The sequence below is a fragment of the Chiroxiphia lanceolata genome, chromosome 3, assembly GCF_009829145.1.
Source record: "Chiroxiphia lanceolata isolate bChiLan1 chromosome 3, bChiLan1.pri, whole genome shotgun sequence".
Taxonomy (NCBI): domain Eukaryota; kingdom Metazoa; phylum Chordata; class Aves; order Passeriformes; family Pipridae; genus Chiroxiphia; species Chiroxiphia lanceolata.
Genome location: NC_045639.1, coordinates 53,022,017 through 53,041,062, shown reverse-complemented (window position 1 = coordinate 53,041,062; position 19,046 = coordinate 53,022,017). Strand labels below are relative to the sequence as shown.

At 36.5% G+C, this 19,046-nt stretch overlaps 1 protein-coding gene across 4 annotated transcripts in view; it reads right to left on the bottom strand.

Annotated features, from left to right (window-relative positions):
* Positions 1–19,046, bottom strand: part of SCAF8 (SR-related CTD associated factor 8) — an 85,906-nt gene that overhangs the window by 54,881 nt on the left and 11,979 nt on the right. For 3 of the 4 annotated variants that reach the window (XM_032683967.1, XM_032683966.1, XM_032683968.1), the window contains exons 2-6: positions 11,205–11,288; positions 9,654–9,698; positions 7,229–7,390; positions 4,235–4,391; positions 2,888–3,018 (exon numbers count right to left, since the gene is read on the bottom strand). In XM_032683967.1, the coding sequence (XP_032539858.1) occupies positions 2,888–3,018; positions 4,235–4,391; positions 7,229–7,390; positions 9,654–9,698; positions 11,205–11,288 (579 nt within the window). Of the gene's footprint in view, positions 1–163; positions 293–2,887; positions 3,019–4,234; positions 4,392–7,228; positions 7,391–9,653; positions 9,699–11,204; positions 11,289–19,046 lie in introns of those variants that run through there. The other variant, XM_032683969.1, reaches the window with a different exon arrangement.

Here is a 19,046-nt window from a genome sequence, read left to right as displayed (position 1 = left end):
AACAAACGCACTGAACAAGATTTTTTTGTTAAGCAGAGAAAGAAACAATAGACTTTTCCACTTCCAATTAGTAAAACAAACCTCAGGAATGCAGTAGCATCTAACCTATGGCCATTATTTAGTCTAATTTGTTTTCTTTTACAGCAAATTTTTTCCCACTTACTGGCTAATTTGTTTTCTGGGGTTGATAAGACATGCAGATGCGTCTTCCTCCTAACTTGGTCTGACAGGTTGCATGATGACCAGTCACCACTCAGGATTTCCTGCTTTCTAGGGTTCCCCCTCTTCTGTTTCTCCAGTTTGATTCCTTCTGACCTGAAAAATATCTGTTAGCCTACTCCAGCTTCCTAAGGGCCCACCTATATTAGGAAACTCTGTATGCTGTAACAACATTTGTATAGAAAAAATAACTGCACTGTGGCAAGCTCCACTTTAAGCTGATGTAACCTGCCTACAGGAAGAACTTGCACTGATATCTCTGGATTAGTCACAAGTGAAAGCTCATGCTGAAACTCAGATCTGGGCTCATAGGATGCAATTTCCTTGCTATGTTAACAAAACATAAAAAGCAAATGTACAATCCAATTACCTGGTGTATCTTCATTTTCTTACTACAAATTCCTATCTGTATCTAATCTTTTGGAGAAGCTATCCCAACGAGGAAATAAAGGCTTTTTCATGTGCAGATCAATTTATCTATTGAATAGGGATGCTTCGATAAAAATGTACACGTTTACCTTAAGAAAAAAATACAAACTTTATGGAAAAAAGCTCTCCTAAAGCACTGTGGAACTACAGGAAGCAGTCCTTTGATGTTCCGTGTGGTAAATCCCTGAAGCCTTATCTAAAGTTATTTGTGGAAAAAAAGTTGAACAAATCCAGCTAGTTCAAACTATGCTGACATTAGTCCCTGATTACCCTTACATTCATATTGCAACTCCTTATAGGGTTCTCCACTGAACTCTTGCAGGGTTCAATCCCTCCCTTCTTACTAGGCCTCACTAGAAACTGCATAAACTGATTAGGTTGAACTTCTTTTCCATAATGTATCAAAAACATGTGACCCTTTTTCAAGGTTGTTTTAGAGTTACCTTCTGATAATGTGAAGCAATTCTTCCTATTCTTTTAAAAACAGTTATACAGATCCCTTATACAGCAGAGCCTCTGAAAATGCTTCAATTGTTGTTCTACCTCATCAAGAGCTTTCATTGATTACTGCAATAGGTAAAGCTGAAGAGTTCCCCCTCCCATCTTGGCTGATCCACATGAGATGAGCAAATACAGCTGGTTCACCTTGTGCATTGCTCCAAGTACGAAGGAATCAAACTGAAGAAGGAGAAATGGAAGCCCTATAGTGGAAAAATCCTGGGTGGTCACCATTCTTGCTGTTTTCACATTCTTGTTGGTCACATCTTTCTTAGTCTGTCCTCTCCTATGTCTAGACTCTCAATTTACCTGCATGCATCCTCACCCATAAAACACAATCATAAGATTAAATGAAAGTCTTTGGAGCTGGGGAGCAGGGGGAGGCTGTGGCAGACAGAGTGTCTTAGAGAACAGGAAGAAAAGAGATGGGCAGGATGGAAGCAAATGTCATAGTTCCTCTACTAATCCTAGACATCTTCATGTACATATTTATTGTGTACCCAGTCTGTCTCCACATTTCTGCTTAAGACTACTTTAAGATAAATATCCAAATGTTATTTCTTTGTGATCTGCTGTCTTTAAAACCCTAATTCCCTTCTCATCTTCATTTTTTTATCTTGCTTCATAGTCTTCTCTTTTTTATGAATATTCTCTAGGGCATAGTCTTTAAAATTACCTTACTGACTTTCCATATATTTCCCATTCTCATTTCACATCCCTTCCTTGTTTACGAGCTATTCCACTATATTTCCTCCACATTTCACAGACTATCCCAAAAACTCATTTTGCTCTGCTTTTCAATGACTCATCAATTTCTTTCAGTGCTATCAGGTGAAAATACTTCCTCCACTTGACTTATGAACAACTGACTTATGAACAATTACAGACAACTCTGCTTAGCTGAATACTATAAAATATGTTCACTAAGTTGTTATTGTCAGCACCAGTTCACTGGTGACTGTTTCTCCTTCATATGCATGGGATTTTTGTTTGGTAACCCAGTAGGTAAAACAACCCATTCCTCAGTCCACATAAAAATCATAATGGCCAAGTTATGCGGGTACCATATCTCTAGCACAGACTGAAAAATTATGGTCTACATTTTTACAGAAAGTCAATTGTGTATGCTAAACTTATATAACTGCGAGTTAAGAGGACAAGCAGTCCTTGTGATGCTGGACATCAAGACAATTTTTTGGAGTTGAGCATTTAAAAACTGAGAAACACAGTAAATTCCAAGACCATATCTTTGAATGCTGCAAAACAAAAACTGTTTTGCAGTTAAAAAAATGTTTAGCTGATAGAAAGATAAAAAATGAATCAACAAAGCATACATTTTCTGAATGAATTAATTTCTGTTATATAATTTTGTACAATGTTTAGCTCTTCTTGGAGCATTCATCAGTTAATATCCTTTAACTTACATTCCATTTTATACCTATATCCATGAAATCTTAATGCTGCTCTTGATTTAGCCATCTGCAATACTATATAGACAAGTACGTATTACAGACCATCTTAGCAAAAGTCATCTTCTGCGATACTTTTAAGGAACAAACAGGGTTGGCTACCAAAGTTAACAAAAAGTTTTAGCTGACCAGGAACTTTTTTGTCATGAACAACCTCACGGTATAGTTCATATGAATACTGGACACAAATCTAAGAGATACTCCTGAAAGCATTTCTTAAGTGTACTTTTAAAGACACAAGGTATCACACAGTCTGTAGTGTAACTGTCTACCTGTTGGCCTTGAGGACTCTGTAAAATTTGTGCAACTGCGGCAAGGGTATCTGTGTTAGCAATCTGAGATACCCAAGGATCAGGTAAACTCTGCGCCACGTTGGCTGGAGTAACTGGAGTCACAGGTGTCCCTAAAAAAAGAGAAAATCCACTATGTCAAAATATTTTTACATACAGACTTCAAAATAGTGTTAGAGAAGAAAAACATCAATTGAAACTATTTTTCTCACATACATACAGAGCACACAAAAATAACACAACTCACATCAACATTCCTCGAGTAGCAGAATTAGTCTGTGTTAGAGTAGTTCACAGCTCTTTCCACTACTGACCTATTGGGACTACTAACAAAAACACTGATGAAGGCCAAGTAAAAATGTTTCACACACTATTCCAGAATGTTTACTGGAAATTTTATATACCAAAAGGTAATTGTTAGCAATCTACTTGTCTGCTAGCCCGAATCTTACTAGATTCACACTTTAACGACAGGGGGAGCCTTAAGGATTCTACTAAAAATTTCAACCTGCAACAGCTGGATGGATTCATGAGGATTGCTCATTTTATTCTTTTTTCTCAAGAGAAACACTGAGACAAAATCAGCAATCTGATAATTAGTTTCATACCATGATGCAGAAGAATCCTCCATCCCTGCAAATACTTTTGCACTTCTAGCTCAAAAGTAGAGATATGCTGATGAATGCTAAATATGACTAGATTACTGTTTTAAAAGTCAATTTGCATCAGAATTTAAGGAAACATTACAGTAGACCTACGATTTCAACAATTTAATGTAGTCAAACTACTCAAAATAAAAAATACTGAGCTAGAAGATGCAGCAAGGCAATCCAAGAGTTGAAACTTTCACATATTTACTTTTCCCCATGAAAACTAAGTTGGATTTGTCCACCTCACTGCTTTTCAGCATGGGATCAGCAAAAGGTGGGTTACAAAGCAGGTCAAGAGCAGATGCCAAAACTCAATTCCTATACGGACAATTTCCCGTACATCCCAACCTTGAATGAAAAAAATCTCCACAAAGTGAAAAAGCTGAAAATCCATTTCCCTGCCATCTACATATATAAGTAAGAAAGGTGCTTGGAGCACAAAATGATCCAAGTCTGCCTTTATAATAATGTTTCCCCATTTCCCTGATTTCGATGGTGGCTGTAACAATGTTTCCCCATTTCCCTGATTTCGATGGTGGCTGTAACAGACTTCTTTCTAGCATTCATTTGATTTATCTAAAGGAAATCAGTGAGATAATTCAGCACATTAACAGCCAACATACCAAAGCTGACAGAAGTGTTTTGATTCAAAGTATGACTTCAATCTGTTTTTGTTTACCTGGTGTATTGTTGCTCATAGCAGCTGTAGTGCTGGGCAAGACAGGGGTCACAACGGGAGGAGGAATTCCTGCTGCCATATCCAAGAGAGGCTGAATAATTTCACTCTTGAACACATTATTCTTCTGCCACAAATTTAGCACTCTAACAATTTTACTCTAAAATGAAGAAAAGATAACAAGAGACCTGAATCATGTTTATCTTTTGTCTTGTTATAGATTCTGGAATTCTTAACTGGCAATGTCAGCCTGTCTAGATCGAAGCGCCTTTAGGTTTGCAAACAGGAAGAACTGTAAGAACACTTAGACTGGGTCACACCAAAGATGTCTCAACTACGAACCAGAGGCTGACCCTAGGCAACTGTGAAGGCCCAGTACACACATAGTGACAACATTCTCTCAACTGAAAATGAAATCTCCTAAACGAAAACAACAGTATCTGGCTCTTTTGTACCTTTACTCTTGTTAGTCGATATGGAAGGAAAATGATTTTAAGAAAGCATTTGCAAGCATTACAAATAATTAAAATAATGAATTATTAGTCTCCTAAATTTTTATAGTTAACATATATGAATGCAATTCTGATCTACCTGAGAACCCAAATCATTTATATCCACTGAAAAATGGGCATATACTAGTAAGATTGTTCAATATTTTTATTAGAATAGCAGACTAATATTTTGCAAGGTCCCTTGATGAAGTGAGGAATTTAAAAGTTCAAACTGGAACACAATTTCTTGCCTGCTGAAAGTACACAGTAATAGTTAAAAATGTGCATCATGGGGAAGGAAAAAAATAAATCAAAATTAAGACTTCATATAATTCCACTAGCTATAACTCATTGTTCAGCTTGCATTTCTATTTCTTTCTATAACAACAGATGCATTCTATTACATCATAAACAGATCACTGTTTTGATCTGCTTACAAATGTTCTCTTTTTTAAGTTTCACTCCTATCAAAGGCAAGATTTTGCTTTATTTTGAGGGGAAATAAAGTCAGTTGTATTATAAAGAGCAGGAAATTCTTCATAGGATCTGGTGTTTGCTGTCAGAAAGACGGTTTAATTACCTGAGTTCCATAAAACATGAACATAGAGTACTTAACCACAGTGTTTGAACCAAAGAAGAAAGTCTGTTTGCCCAAAACTCCAGGAGGATACCTAACTGTAATACAGAAGTGCTGAATTTTCACTACATGGAAGATGTAACTTAGATTTCCCTTAAACAAATCTCTGAAGGCTTCCACTCAGTATTACCATATGTGAGCCTTCCTTCTTTGAAAGTTTGTTTTATAAGCAGTCCTTGACAAGTCCATCAGAGGCTCTAACTTACATCTTCTATCCAGAAGAGAAGTATAAAAATCTTTCTGTGCCTCCATATCTATCTCCCCCTTGCACTTTCTCTGGGCCAGACAAAGGAATCAGTGGGGTGGTTTTGTTGTTACTTTAAATGAAATACTACTGCACTTCTGCTTGATTTAAAAACAAATTCCACATTTGCTCATATAAAGAGAGCTGTTGTGTTTCTCCATTATGCCTTTTAATCAGATTAAACATCAAAATCACCAGGTGTATATATATATATATATACACACCAGATATAAACGTCAATATAAACCACGTATATATCTTGGTCTCTGACAGCACATTTTGCTGAGCAAGATATAGGGTAACTGCTTTCTCAGGAGAAAGACCTTCCTATAATACTGAATCCACATGTAGCACAGCAGCAAGACTTTAGATTGCAAAACACATTTTCCCCTAACTGAGGTGAAAAATATCCTAGAAATGAACTTGACAGGACTTTTGTGGACCATAAACAGACCATGTTTTACTATCCCTCTTCACATTAAACACCTCTAATACAATACATTAATTGTCATGCATTGAAATATCACAGGATACGTGGTGCTATTTCTTACCTTACAATAAATTTACTATATATTTTTTAAAACCAGACACAAACTGAGTACTTGCACCCACCCTTGTTCCAATCTCTCCTTCTTCAATAAGTCAGGTTATTTCTGTACTAGCATATATCCCAAAGTAGCAAGCTAAATGATTATACAAAACACACTAATACTGTTCAAGAAAGACAACTAAATGAATAAAAATATAAGTTAACTGTCATGCCTATATATACATAAAACACTGTGAAATTGAAGTGCCATGAATTAATCACACAGATAACCTAAAACTAGACTGGGAAAATGCCATTCAACTTAAATAACCTTTTCAGTAACACCTCAGAACTCAGCTGCAGAAGACAGACATCCTTAGCAGAGCTTTTTCAGTCAAGTAAAATTTGCAGATCCCAACACATTTTCCTGCAGAGGTCCTAACTACTCTAGAAAGGCAGGAATACTAAGACACCACAATGGTTGAATTTTCCTTAATCACCTTGCATGAATACCTTGGATTTTCAGATCTTTTTTTTAAAAAATACAGCATGAATTCATGCAACTATTCAAAAAATAACCTTTCTCTTCCTGTAGCATCCTGCCTCACTTTCGACTTCACTTAATGACTCTATTACATAAACTTCTGTAAGACAATGCCCTCAGCAGTCCCCATCTTTTTGTAGTTATTCAGTAAGAAGAAACACTAGCTAGTGTAAGGTGAGTGACAAATACGAAGTAAGTTAATCTGCCTGCACTGTGCTACCCCTAGCCAATCTTTTAGAAACAGAATTTGGTAGCTATCTTGACTACTGTGATCGGGAACAGCTAAATTACTGGGTCAAACTATTCAAGTTACACCTTATTTAGTTGTTGGTCGATCATAGAATCAAAGCAAAGATCACCTTTCCAAAAGTCTAACTAATCTCACTGGACGTGTCTCCCCCAATTCCTACACTCAGATAAGCAAAATTAAGAAACATTTACATGTGCATGTCTCTAATTAGGTCCCCTCCAGCAAGCAAAAAGTTAGATCAAAATCTTTATAGGTAACACACTAAAGACTGTTCTAATTAGAAGAATCTGTAAGTGGTTTACCTTGTCATCACCAGGACAACGGTACAAGTTCTGGAAAGTGCTGATGATGTTATTGCTGAATCTTGGAGCAAATACATCCTTTTCTTGTCCAAACTGATGCCGGGACTGTCTCACAATGGAGTCAATGACATACAGACCAGGCACCTTGTATTCTGGTTTGCACTATAAAGAATGATAATGTAAAATAAACATATGTGAAAAATAACAGAACCCATTAATGGTAAATACGAACAATCCTCTCTAATTTTTAAATGAGTCTAATTATTACTAAAATGTTCTCTACTTAATAAATTGTCCTGGAAAATGAAACTCTCAAAAATATCTAATCTTTAATGTTCAAATTATCACATCGATATGCAGATATGTAAATGGTGTAAAATCAATTTCCTACCACTAAAAAATTTAACTTTTTAAAATCTAGCTATTAAAAAGTTGAACACACAAACCACACACCCTTTTTAAATATAACTCAATAGACCAGCGAGTTAAGTGTCACAAAATGAAGAATGTCATGCACATTATTTCAATTGAAGTTTCAGTAACCTCATGAGATTAATTCCGAAGAAAGAAAATATCGGAGCAGTAAAGAATCAACAGTAAAACAGGCACTGACATCACTCTGGACAGGTCTATGGCAGATTTGAATGGAAGATTCAGTCTTCTTGAGCTTTAACTTGAAGTGACTGCTTTCAAAAATATAGTACTATTATCTTCCAAACACACAATTTAAGTCCTTACATATCAAATCGGCTTTCATCTGTTCATGTCTCATTCTACTTAAGTAAGAAATTATTATTTAATGTTACTAGTAAGTTCCATGTTTCACTAAATTGTTCATGAAATACTGAAAAAAACCCTCATCAAGACCACCAAAGAGAATCATCTAATCCAGAGTGATCATTAACAAAGTAATCAGTAAGAACATACATTTGCCTTCACCAATGAATAGTGCAGAACTCCCTCACTGAGTAGTACTGGACACTGAAGGTAAATGTGTAAAGACAACTCATACTCTTAGTAGCTCATGGAATGGTCACAAAAAACTAGTCCCATTCCTGACAAAGTGCCATTCTTTCATTCAGAGGATAAAACTTCCCTCATGCCTTTGAATACTGAATCGCCAATCAGAGCCACCACAACTAAAAAGCAGTATCTGGAACTCAGACAATTCTGAACTAATTTCAGAATGTGAAACTGCAAAGTGCCCCTGATCAGAGATGGACAAGATGTATACCTGCTCTCCCCCTTATGTGTTCAGCTGTAGCATTAAACAGGGATCAGAGGATACTGATCCCTTTTCTCAGAGGTGGAAGAAGTCAGAGGCAATGCCACAAAAGACAAGTGCTTGACAAAAAAGCAGCAGTGTTGGTATACTACTGGTCTTTACTATTGCCTTGAAACATACATATGACACCTTTTCCACACAGGACTGATGCACTAGTACCTAAGTAATTCACTTATGAATGGTTCTGAGACAGTTAAAAACACCAGGCTGAAGCAGAAACCTGTTTTCACTGTCCAGCCACTGCCCAAGGGCACTGCAGAATTAACTGGGAACCAAGGAATAAAAGTTAATGAGGAAAACAGGTTATTGACACACAGTAATCTAGACTGCTTTATAAAAAGGATAATAGAAGGAAAATTGCATCCAACACTGCAGCACTAACAGCCTAACTTCTCTAGTTTGTTTGTCAAAACAAAAAGGCAATTTGATCATAATTTACACCTATTTACAAAAAGAGAACAAATTCAGTACCAAAATGACCAACTGAACAACCAGGTACAATGCAGACAAGCAGGGAAGGCCCAAAAATTGGAATCCATGCATTTCCAACTGGAAGCAAAATGCAGTTTTACCCAAGAATAATTAAATGCTGCAAGAAAAGAAAGTGCTACCATCTTCCCAAAAAGTAATTCTAGTCTAGCCATATAAATATTTTTTATTTTAATTTACTAGCAGGAACCACCTACTGAAAGGTTACATCTTCTGCTACAAAAAAGGATGAGGGTAAACGGTCATCTTCCCTTCAGCTTTAAAAATCAATGGAAAAACTTGGCAGAAAATCAAAAGCAACTGTCACCAGCCAAACCACTGTCAATTGTTTTGCCCTTAGCTGTTCACATGGGCTACAGTAACAGACTCTTTTAACATTAAATGAATACATACAGTAGTCTTAAAACAGTACTCACAGTGATTCAGATCAAAGAATAAACTGAGAACAAAGTAATTGTCTTTCTGCATCATGGATTAGGATCAGCTGCTGATCACTAGCAGAACCTGAATGTGACTAAAACCAGAAATAAACTAGTATGTGCTAGAAATATTAATCCATATGGATATCTAAAACCCAACTGTGTCCAATACTTTCTAATCCAAAATGAGGACATTTTCTTTGTTAACACAAAACAGCCAAGACTGACTCACCTTTTGAATGAATTTCTCAACACTCTGTACAACATGCTTGTAGAACTGAAAAATAAAACAGTACTTCAACAGAGGAGAAAATCTGAAGATGCATTACTTGTTATTTGAAGATGCAATTACTTGTTCAAGAATATTGATATCTTGATGGCAAAATCAGAAGAGGAAACTTTGGATTATTAAACAGCAATCCAATACCTACAGCTGTGCATGCAGTCTTCCTTAGAACAACATATAAAAGAGTTAATATCACTTTTTCTTGCCTTCTTAAGGTTTTTTACACTGGATTTTTTGAATGATATGCCTTTATTTAGTGAGAACTAGGAGAATAATATAATTGTTCCTTCAAAAACATATGGTTATTTCACTGTACATGACTGAAGATGTTAGCTTAATGTTACTAAACATATAATTTCTCATTTACTCATACTGAGTACTTTTTCTTTAAAGTTGGCTTGTGATTTGTGCAGGTTTTTTTAAAATCTCACATATAATCACAATGGCTCTAGATCATCTCCATAACCACTCTACACAATTAAACGTTGTTATTGAAATGGTAAGAGCGGAAGTAGGATTTCTGAGTTGAGTTCATGGTAAAATATTTTGGTATAATTTAAATGCTTAATTAATAGAACCATCTACTATCATTTACTACTTGTTTATGTTCAGTACAAATTTTTAGCATTTTCATTATAATGCAACACACAGGCTTTAACTTACATAGACATATTTAAAAGAAACCGTGAATTTCACTCTTCTGACATCAAATTGCTCTCTCCCAATTACACAAAACACCAATATGGATTTCATTATCTGAAAATTTATCTCCATTCTTAGCAAAGGAACGTAGATAGGAAGAGCAAAAGTTCAGTCTTTTTTCTTTTATATTAACCTCTTTTTCACTTCTCCAGCTTTCACTGAGTTTCCATTTGTTTTAACACTTAACACTAGTGGCACGTTTCCTTCCTCTATTATTTTTCAGTGACATTTTCTCCTGCTCCATTGCTGTTTAGTAATTACCTTTTGTGGTAGGAATAATCTTTAATGAGTGTACTAATGCTAAAATTTAAAAACTATTTGTACCCAAGCAACAAGAAGACTGAAATCTATGAACAATATCCATGAAAAGGTTATGCTAGGAATTTAGAAAAAATGAACAGCTGTATTGATCCAAAGGCATGCATATATTACAGGGGGGCGGGGAGAGGAGAGGCAAGGGTGAACTGTAGTTTTCTATTTATTCATCTGTTCCCAGGCATGTCAGCGTTTCCTTTTTAAACTGAGGAAAAAGCCCTGTCTTTCAAATCTGATAAAGAGTCAAGTTGGTATAATTCTTTCTCACATATGACAACCAGCAAATGAAAGCCACACCACAAATTAAGCCTTCTGTTGCACTCTTGAAAATCCCCTCGCTATCACATTTAATCATAACTTGGAAATTGTACACACACAACAAGGGTGGAGGGAAAGTTTCAAAGGAAATTCTTTACACTATTCAAAAGAAATTATTTGGACATATATGAGAAACATAAAAGAGGTCAAAAGATTTCTTACCTTTATAGCCTTGATTGCTGCCTTGGTGATCTGAGTCATTTTAGCTTTAGAAATGGGTGGCTTATAATCATTTAGCGAGTACAACTGCCAACAAAAAAAAGAAAAAGAGTTACCATAAATACATTGTAAGCAGTATAATCATGCATTATTTTTCCACAAGAAAATATCATTTTTAAATTTAATTGGATTTTATTTATTATGCAAGAAAGGACATTTCCATTTAAGAAAGAATAAAAAAGCTCAATACAATAAAATATAAGATCCAAAAAGCCTAAAAGAGAGGAGGTTTTTCTTTGCAATGGTTCCTATATATACCTAGCTTTACTAGCACTAAATACTGCAGTCATTGCAGGGTGAAGTTACAACACACAGACAGGGTAGCTTTCTAGGGAGAAGACATTAATATACTTGAGTACCTTTATGGAAGCATAACAGAAGTTTAACTTAGTATATTCATCATCATATACCTGCTGAATCAAATCTTTTTATTTTCCGTTAGGAAAAAAAAAATCAAGCTCAGTAAGAATGAGAATGTAGCAATTTTGCCACTTCAAACAAATTGAAAAAATTATAGACTTCATTCACTGCATTAACTCAGAAAAGTAATGTATCAGAAATATTACAAACACTTAAGCAAAAATCAAGCTGGGTTCTCAATTTTAAACACAGCTTCATGACTTCATTAATATCTAACCACCAAAATGACCACAACGCACAGGTAGTGGAGTTCTCAAACACTGTTCTCCCTGGACTACTAACTCTGTTTTTACTAGTACATACATCTCCTAGCAGAAGCAATCCAGAATGACAGGTATTCATCAGAAATTTGCTACATAGTGAAACTTCACATGAACTAAATTCATAGCTATGACTAATAGGTGGTAACTGGAAACAACTCCTTCCTGCACACTGAATCCGGACTACCTCATCCAAGGCTATTTACTTGCTTTGAAAACCTCTGATTATTCACAATATATAATTTTGAACAAAATGCCCCTCTTTTCTTCTTCAGCCCTAGGTGTTAGCAGAGAAAGGACTGGCTACTATTTGCTACTTTCATACATAAAAAGACCAGATACAAAATACCAAAACAGACTTAAGGATATTCTTGACTTATATTGTATTTTTGTTTACAACACACATTTAGAAGCATGCTCAGAAGTTCGTTAGAACGTTTAGAAGTCCAAAAATAGAGTCCTGATAATAGGAATGATCATCCATAAAGAATTTTTTTATTTTCTTACTAAAATCAGGAAGAATTAGAGTTCTACCGTAAAACAGTCATTGAAACAGAAACAAAGCCAAAAGATCCCTCTCCTCTCCTACTACACAGCCTGAAAATGCAATATATTGAACCAGATTAATATCCACACAGACAGTAACAATATCTTTAACCTCCTAGTATTTGCTCAATTTGTAGCAAACTGCTAGATCAGAAAATGTAGTTCAGAATCTTTTACACTGAATAAAGTAAAATGTAACAGTAAACAGGATCAATCAGAGGAAAGGATTAGACAATCTTAAATATAGGTCACACTCCCCCAGTTGCCTATAATAATTTATCACTCTGAAGATAACAAGTAGATATTCTTCCATCATATTTGAATTTCCAAGAGACAAGGATTTCTTCTCTCTGCAAACACGAGATGCTTTTTTTCCTATCCTTTCCTGTCAAAACCAGTTTTAACTAAAACCTCCTAGAGCTGTCAAAAGACAAACTGAAAAAAAAATTGGTTTGTCCAAGCATGTGTCTGTCTTCTCAGATTGAAAGAATTTCCATTAAAACTGTGAAATTATAACCAGTTCACAGCTAGACATCTACTTTTAAAACAACTGTTACTACTTTTCACTAACGCTAATTGCTGTTGCAAAATTTTCTGATTTACTTATGTGCTGCTTATACAACAAGAAGCAATACACTTCTAGAATGCAGACATGTAAATGCTCTTCATCACCACTGGGGAAAGGGAAAAAAAGAGGCAGAAAATCAAGAGTCTCCAATCAGCTTCTTCTCTGTTTTATACTCATAACTCACTGTTCAGCTTCCAGTTACTCACAGGTGACTACCAGAGTGTGGGTCACTCATCCTGGCTACTGTTTGGCCGAATGATGTGCAACTACAGAAACATTTTGCTTACATTCAGTCTCTTAGCAGAATCAGTTTGGGTATTCCGTCAGCACTCTCAAAGCCCAAAACACTAGTCAGTAAAAGCAATTCACGGATATGTGAGCGAACACGAAATGAGTCTGGATTCCAGAAGCCACCTTGCCAATCTGAAAACAGTCCCGGAAAAGATCGGCACAGTAGTTCCTTCACCTATGACATACACAGCTATCAGGAGGCAGAACCACTGACTCACACAGATGTGCTGGGACCACACTTTGGACACTGAGCCATTAATTGCAACTCTTCAGATGCTGACATCCAGCCAGCTCCACATCCACCAACAGCCCATGCATCAAACCCATTTTCTCTACTGCTAGGCTGACTAGAGAAGCAAGACTTGGTTGCCTCTCTAGTAATGAAAACTTCAATTTTTCATCTAGCGTAGATCTTTTTTTTAAGACATTGGACATTTGAGAAATAAGGACTTAAAGATACATATACTATTTTTAAAACCTATGCTTATATTCTAGCTCATTTTTCCTGTATGCCCTTTTGTACAGATGTTTAGCTAAAACAGTTTGCTCTCTTTATTTCCTGATCTTAGTTTTGTAAGGTTTTCATGTTCATTGGCAGAAGACAACTGCTTGCCCTCACATAGAAGAAGCCTTCAAACAAACCAGGAAAAAAAGGCAACACAGCTAAAAAGTAAAGTCAGGGAAACTATCTGAAGTAAAATGGTACACTTGAGAAAATCAGTAGTATTCAAAGGGGATGGGAAGAAGTTCTTTTTGGTTGGTAATGTACATGTAAAAGACAATGCAATCAAGTCTGAGAAACAAACAGCACTTTTCAGACTAGAGAAGGAATAGCACATCCATTAAAGTGCTTCTCCACGACAACCAGCACACACAGAAGGATTCATAAGTGATAAAGCCCTACAGAAAAAGAACCCTCCCCTTCTCTTTTTAGATCTACACACTAAGGAAAAACCTTGGAGTCTTCCCACAGCAAAATTCTCCTCAAGTGTGTTTACAAGAAGGTAAACAACAAGCTCACAACGTAAAAAATAATGAAGTACTAGAACAGAACTCAAGAATGAAGGACCTAGTAGCTGTGATTCATTAATTTTCATTTAAAACAGTCTCAATCTTGTAGCTCTAAGAGACAGGAAAAGCAACATGAATTTCTGACTAGGGTTCAAGGTGAAAAGCAGTAAAAAATGGATCAGTTCGGTTAAACGTTTGTACCAGAAAAAAAATTCTATAAATTACTCAAAATAAAAGAGTTAGTGAGCACACAGATAATTCTATGCAGCTGTTGTAAGGAAAAGCCACATCTCAGTATACTGTCCTTCTGTGAAAGACTCAATGAGCACACTGAGAAATCACTGATATAAGACCACCTGGACTACCAAAACACATTTACCAAAGATTTCTCACAAAAGGCTCCAAAGAAACTAAGCTGTCCTAAACAGGCCCTTGCATGACCCAACCAATTACTCCTTAAATACAGCCAGCAAACAATTTAAATAAACAGTCATTTAATATGTGGTAAAGAGAATTCACATCAGAGCCCCACTTGAGCCTGTGCTGCCACCTATATTCTGGTTAAGACAAAGTCAGACTATCAAAAGCTGCAGAGGAACATTGGTGACGCTACTCAGTAATAAAAAGGCAGACAAATTAAGCACCAATTAGTGCACATGAAGTAGTGGATGCTGGCTTTGAAGCTGGCTATTGCCATTCAGGACAGGGATCTGCTGATACATGAGGCATTCTGTTGAACCTATCAACTCAAGAGTAAGCCAGAAAACTCTCAGTAGTAAATGCAGCAAACGGACTTCTAGAATCACATTATTTAGGTGACTGTACTAACCTGCAGGGCACTCTCAGCCTCTCGCTACTTCCGGAATTTCTGGTCTCACCTTCTAATCTCCAAAGATGGCATGAAATCATTAGGGATAACCACAATTATGCAAAAGCTTTAAAGTGAAGAACAAAGATGGTTTGGACTCTTCAGCCTGCAAACAGGATTACTAAGGCGATAGCACATGCCATTACAATCTGAGTGGTGAAGATTAACTGAGAAGGATGGGACTGGAGGAGCACACCCCATGAGATGAGTAGAGAGTGAGCAAGAGACAGGCTGGTGGATGTGGCTTCAGACTGTCCAGTGTGGTTGTCCTTAGCCTGGAAGGGCAGCTCTGGTGTGCCTCAGAGGGAACTGACTCACCCCTGAACTGTTATTACCAACTCTGTACCCCGATACCGTAATGAAACACACCCACTCTTTTAAATAACTGTATAAAACACAGTCAGCTATCTGTATGTTCATGTAAAATGTAGCTCTCCATTTGAAAGACCTTATTCAAATGAAGTTTAAGCTTTATCACATCAGGCAGCTATATTTTTTCCACAGCAGAAATACAGTTCATTTCAGAGGGTCGAAAGTGAAACACTGTAATCTTTAAGTGGCAGATAAAACCAGGAAAAATTTCAGAGGTTTTGAAGCACGCTAGTCCCATTTACAATGCAAGTTGGAAGAACAAAGCAAGAGAGCAGACATAGAAACCCTTATGCAAACTTAAAAAAACCCGTGCTTTAGAGTTGAGTTACCATAGGATTCTGCGATTATAAAGAAAATTTGCCATTCACTAGCTATTTACCTACTTTTCTGGATAAACATCAACTCATATGAAACACTTGCTCAAAAGGACAAAAACTGATCAGTATTTCTTTAAATGTCTGATTATTATCGAAAGGTATTTGACCACCAACTAAACCTATTTTTTCCAGTTATCTTCCTAAGTTCCCTGTTGGAAGGATTTGCACAGTGGTAGTAGTTTGCATCATTTCTTTTGTGAAAAACCAGTAAGTACAGAAATTTCCTGTTGAAATCTGAGGCACTGCTGTGTAAAGCAGTACAGTTTGTGGAGGTTCTTTTTAAAAGGTACACTAAGAATTTCTCCCCAAACACTGCACAGCTATCACCAGTTGATGATATACATATTTTGATTACATATCAAAATTTAATTTAAAAACCACCTTATACACTGATGGACCAATTTATTTTTCCTATTCATTTAGTAACTGATTTTGCACCAGAAAAAAGAATATGTTAATCTAAATAAAATCAAAATTTACCTCCCATCTATCCTAGTATCTAAGGGGGAGAAATGGTCTCCTGATATTTGCCTGGAAAAGAGCACTGATGCAGAGAGAGCTGTGTATTCACCCAAGAGTCATTCTGACACAAGAGCTCTCCTGAGCAGTCACCACAACACAAATAAAACATTTGGGAGAATGCTTCAGGAAGACAGAGTGACTTGGAATAAACTGAAAAGTTAAACCCTAATTAAAAACTGTAAATATCCATTAAAAAAATATACAAAGCTTTGTTTTGTACTGTCCATTCTTGAATTATGGCACATTACTCTGAAAAGTAAAGGTGAGACATTATCACACAAGGATAAGGAAGGAACAAAGACTAAACTTCTAGAGAATGGGGGCGTGGGGAGGGCAGCGGGCAATGAGGCAAGTGTAACACAATCAGTGACAAGTCACAAGGAGCGTGACTGTACTGGTAAGGGAAACCATTTTCAAACTGTTAGCTCAGGTTTTCAAAAAACAAGTGTTAAATAATTAAATTAGAAAGAGCATTAATGCATGATTCCCGTGCAACCTTTTGGGATTAGTTTTATTTCCCTCTGTGAGAAAAAGCATAGCCAAAGTAAAGAGAATACTTTCAAGTTACTGTAAAAAGTGCCAGTGTTTTTTTCAAGTCAGCACACATAATAGTAGCATACATTTGATTTCAATGTCAATGAACAGTTTATTCTAGAAATCTGTGGGCAAGACTCTCTACTGCCTATCTCAAGTATTCTAGATAACTGAACATGCTCAACTCCAAACATATGGGAAACTACAAAATACAAATTAACATTAATCTTCTCAACCCACTTATAGCTAAAGAAAATACAGATCAAATTTGTGAATACAGTGAATTTGTGTGTGGGGAAGTTGTTTCACTACTTTCCTGTATGAGGATTCCATCCAGTCATGTGCTACACACACTGGCATTTTAATAATTAGGTGTGGGACAATCAGTAAACCTTTGATAGAAGTGCTCATGTTTGATTAAATGCTGAATATAAATCACAGGAAAACCTTAAAGGGAAGGTCAGAATCTGAATGGCACTTCAGGGACAAAATGAATCCACAAAGATACAGTTACTACAAATCCTAATCTGTCTCAATCAAAGCAATTCCCAGAGTCATGATCTTGCAAAGTAAGAATCAGATGCTGGCCAAATGTCCAAGTAAAGCATGTAACAGCTTAATACCATATAGCATTGAAAGTCTTAAACATGATCAAAGTAGTAGTGTTAACAATTGATTCTCAGACTGTCTCTAAACCTGTTTTGTTACCGTCTGAATTGTAAAAATAAATGTTGCAATAAGTTTGTATGCTAACTCAACTGTACAGAAATGTAACAGCAAGACACAGAGGGTCAAACTTGTATCAGATCTCCAATACTCCCAGTAATTCCTCCCCACTCTCTTTAGTAGGGTATATAACACCTACTCAATCCACCTTGCAGTCACACCTAAAAAGGTGAAGTCCCCTATTCAACTGTACTTCACTCTTCCATCTCAGCCCCGTGTCACAGTCCGTAGCATGACTTACTGAGACAGGAAAGTGAAAAACGCAGTGTAGGAGCTTATACTGTTAACCAAGTCTATTGCTTAACAGAAATGTAGTGTTGGAAAATTCACAGTGGAGGATCTGAGACACAGAGGCTCAGGTATGCTTGTTGATCCTGACTCATGGTCATCACCTGGGAATGGTGGAAGACTTTCTCACTATACAGATATTAAATACCCCACATTCCTCTTCCATATCCTCCAAAATGTCCTGAAACTGCATATATAGCCCCCTTTTTATTTACCTTCCACATCCAAAGCCTCACCAAAGTCTTGCTTGGTTCTTCTCAAACTTCACCTAGCCCTAGTCAGCTTGGCTCTTTCAAGTGTAAGGAACAGCAGGAAGTCTGACAACAGAGATTTGGCAACTGTTCCAAGCTCCCCGTCTAGTCATGTCTCTGAGCCGAGACACAGCAGTCACTCCTACTTGGACAGCACCAAAAAGGGATGGTTACTATCAGGACCACTTTTTTTCTGTTCCTTTCTACCTTCTCGTAATAATTTACATTCACCTTTTCATTTTTTTAATTCTTATTTGCTTGGTTGTTGTTTTTGGAGGGAGGTTTGTTGGGGTTTTTTTCCTCTCCTTACTGGTCCTCCTTCTCTTTGTGCTAGGGCATGGTGGAAAAATGTGTTACTTACTGATGAATGCTACTAGTTGAGAGAAAACTAACAAAAACAGCATTTGATAGATGATGTTTATGAAAAGTAACATACAGTTGTCTTTTTAGAAATCCTTTGAATACTATTTTAGCTACCTGCAACCTATAGCTCAGTGATTCGGGAGACAGCAGCAACTGATCTTTTTCACAAAAACCTCTGAATTCCCACCACATAGGGAATTCATGTAAATATTTAGCATATCCAACATCTTTTAGTAAAAGTGCATAGTTTAATCAAAATCGGTGCAAAGAAGAAACCCAGTTCTGCCAACACAGCCTTGTGAGGTACAAACCGGACCGCACAAGGAATAAGATAACATGGTCTCTATTTCTTTCCTAATAATTTTCAGGACTCTTAATTCCTGTTATG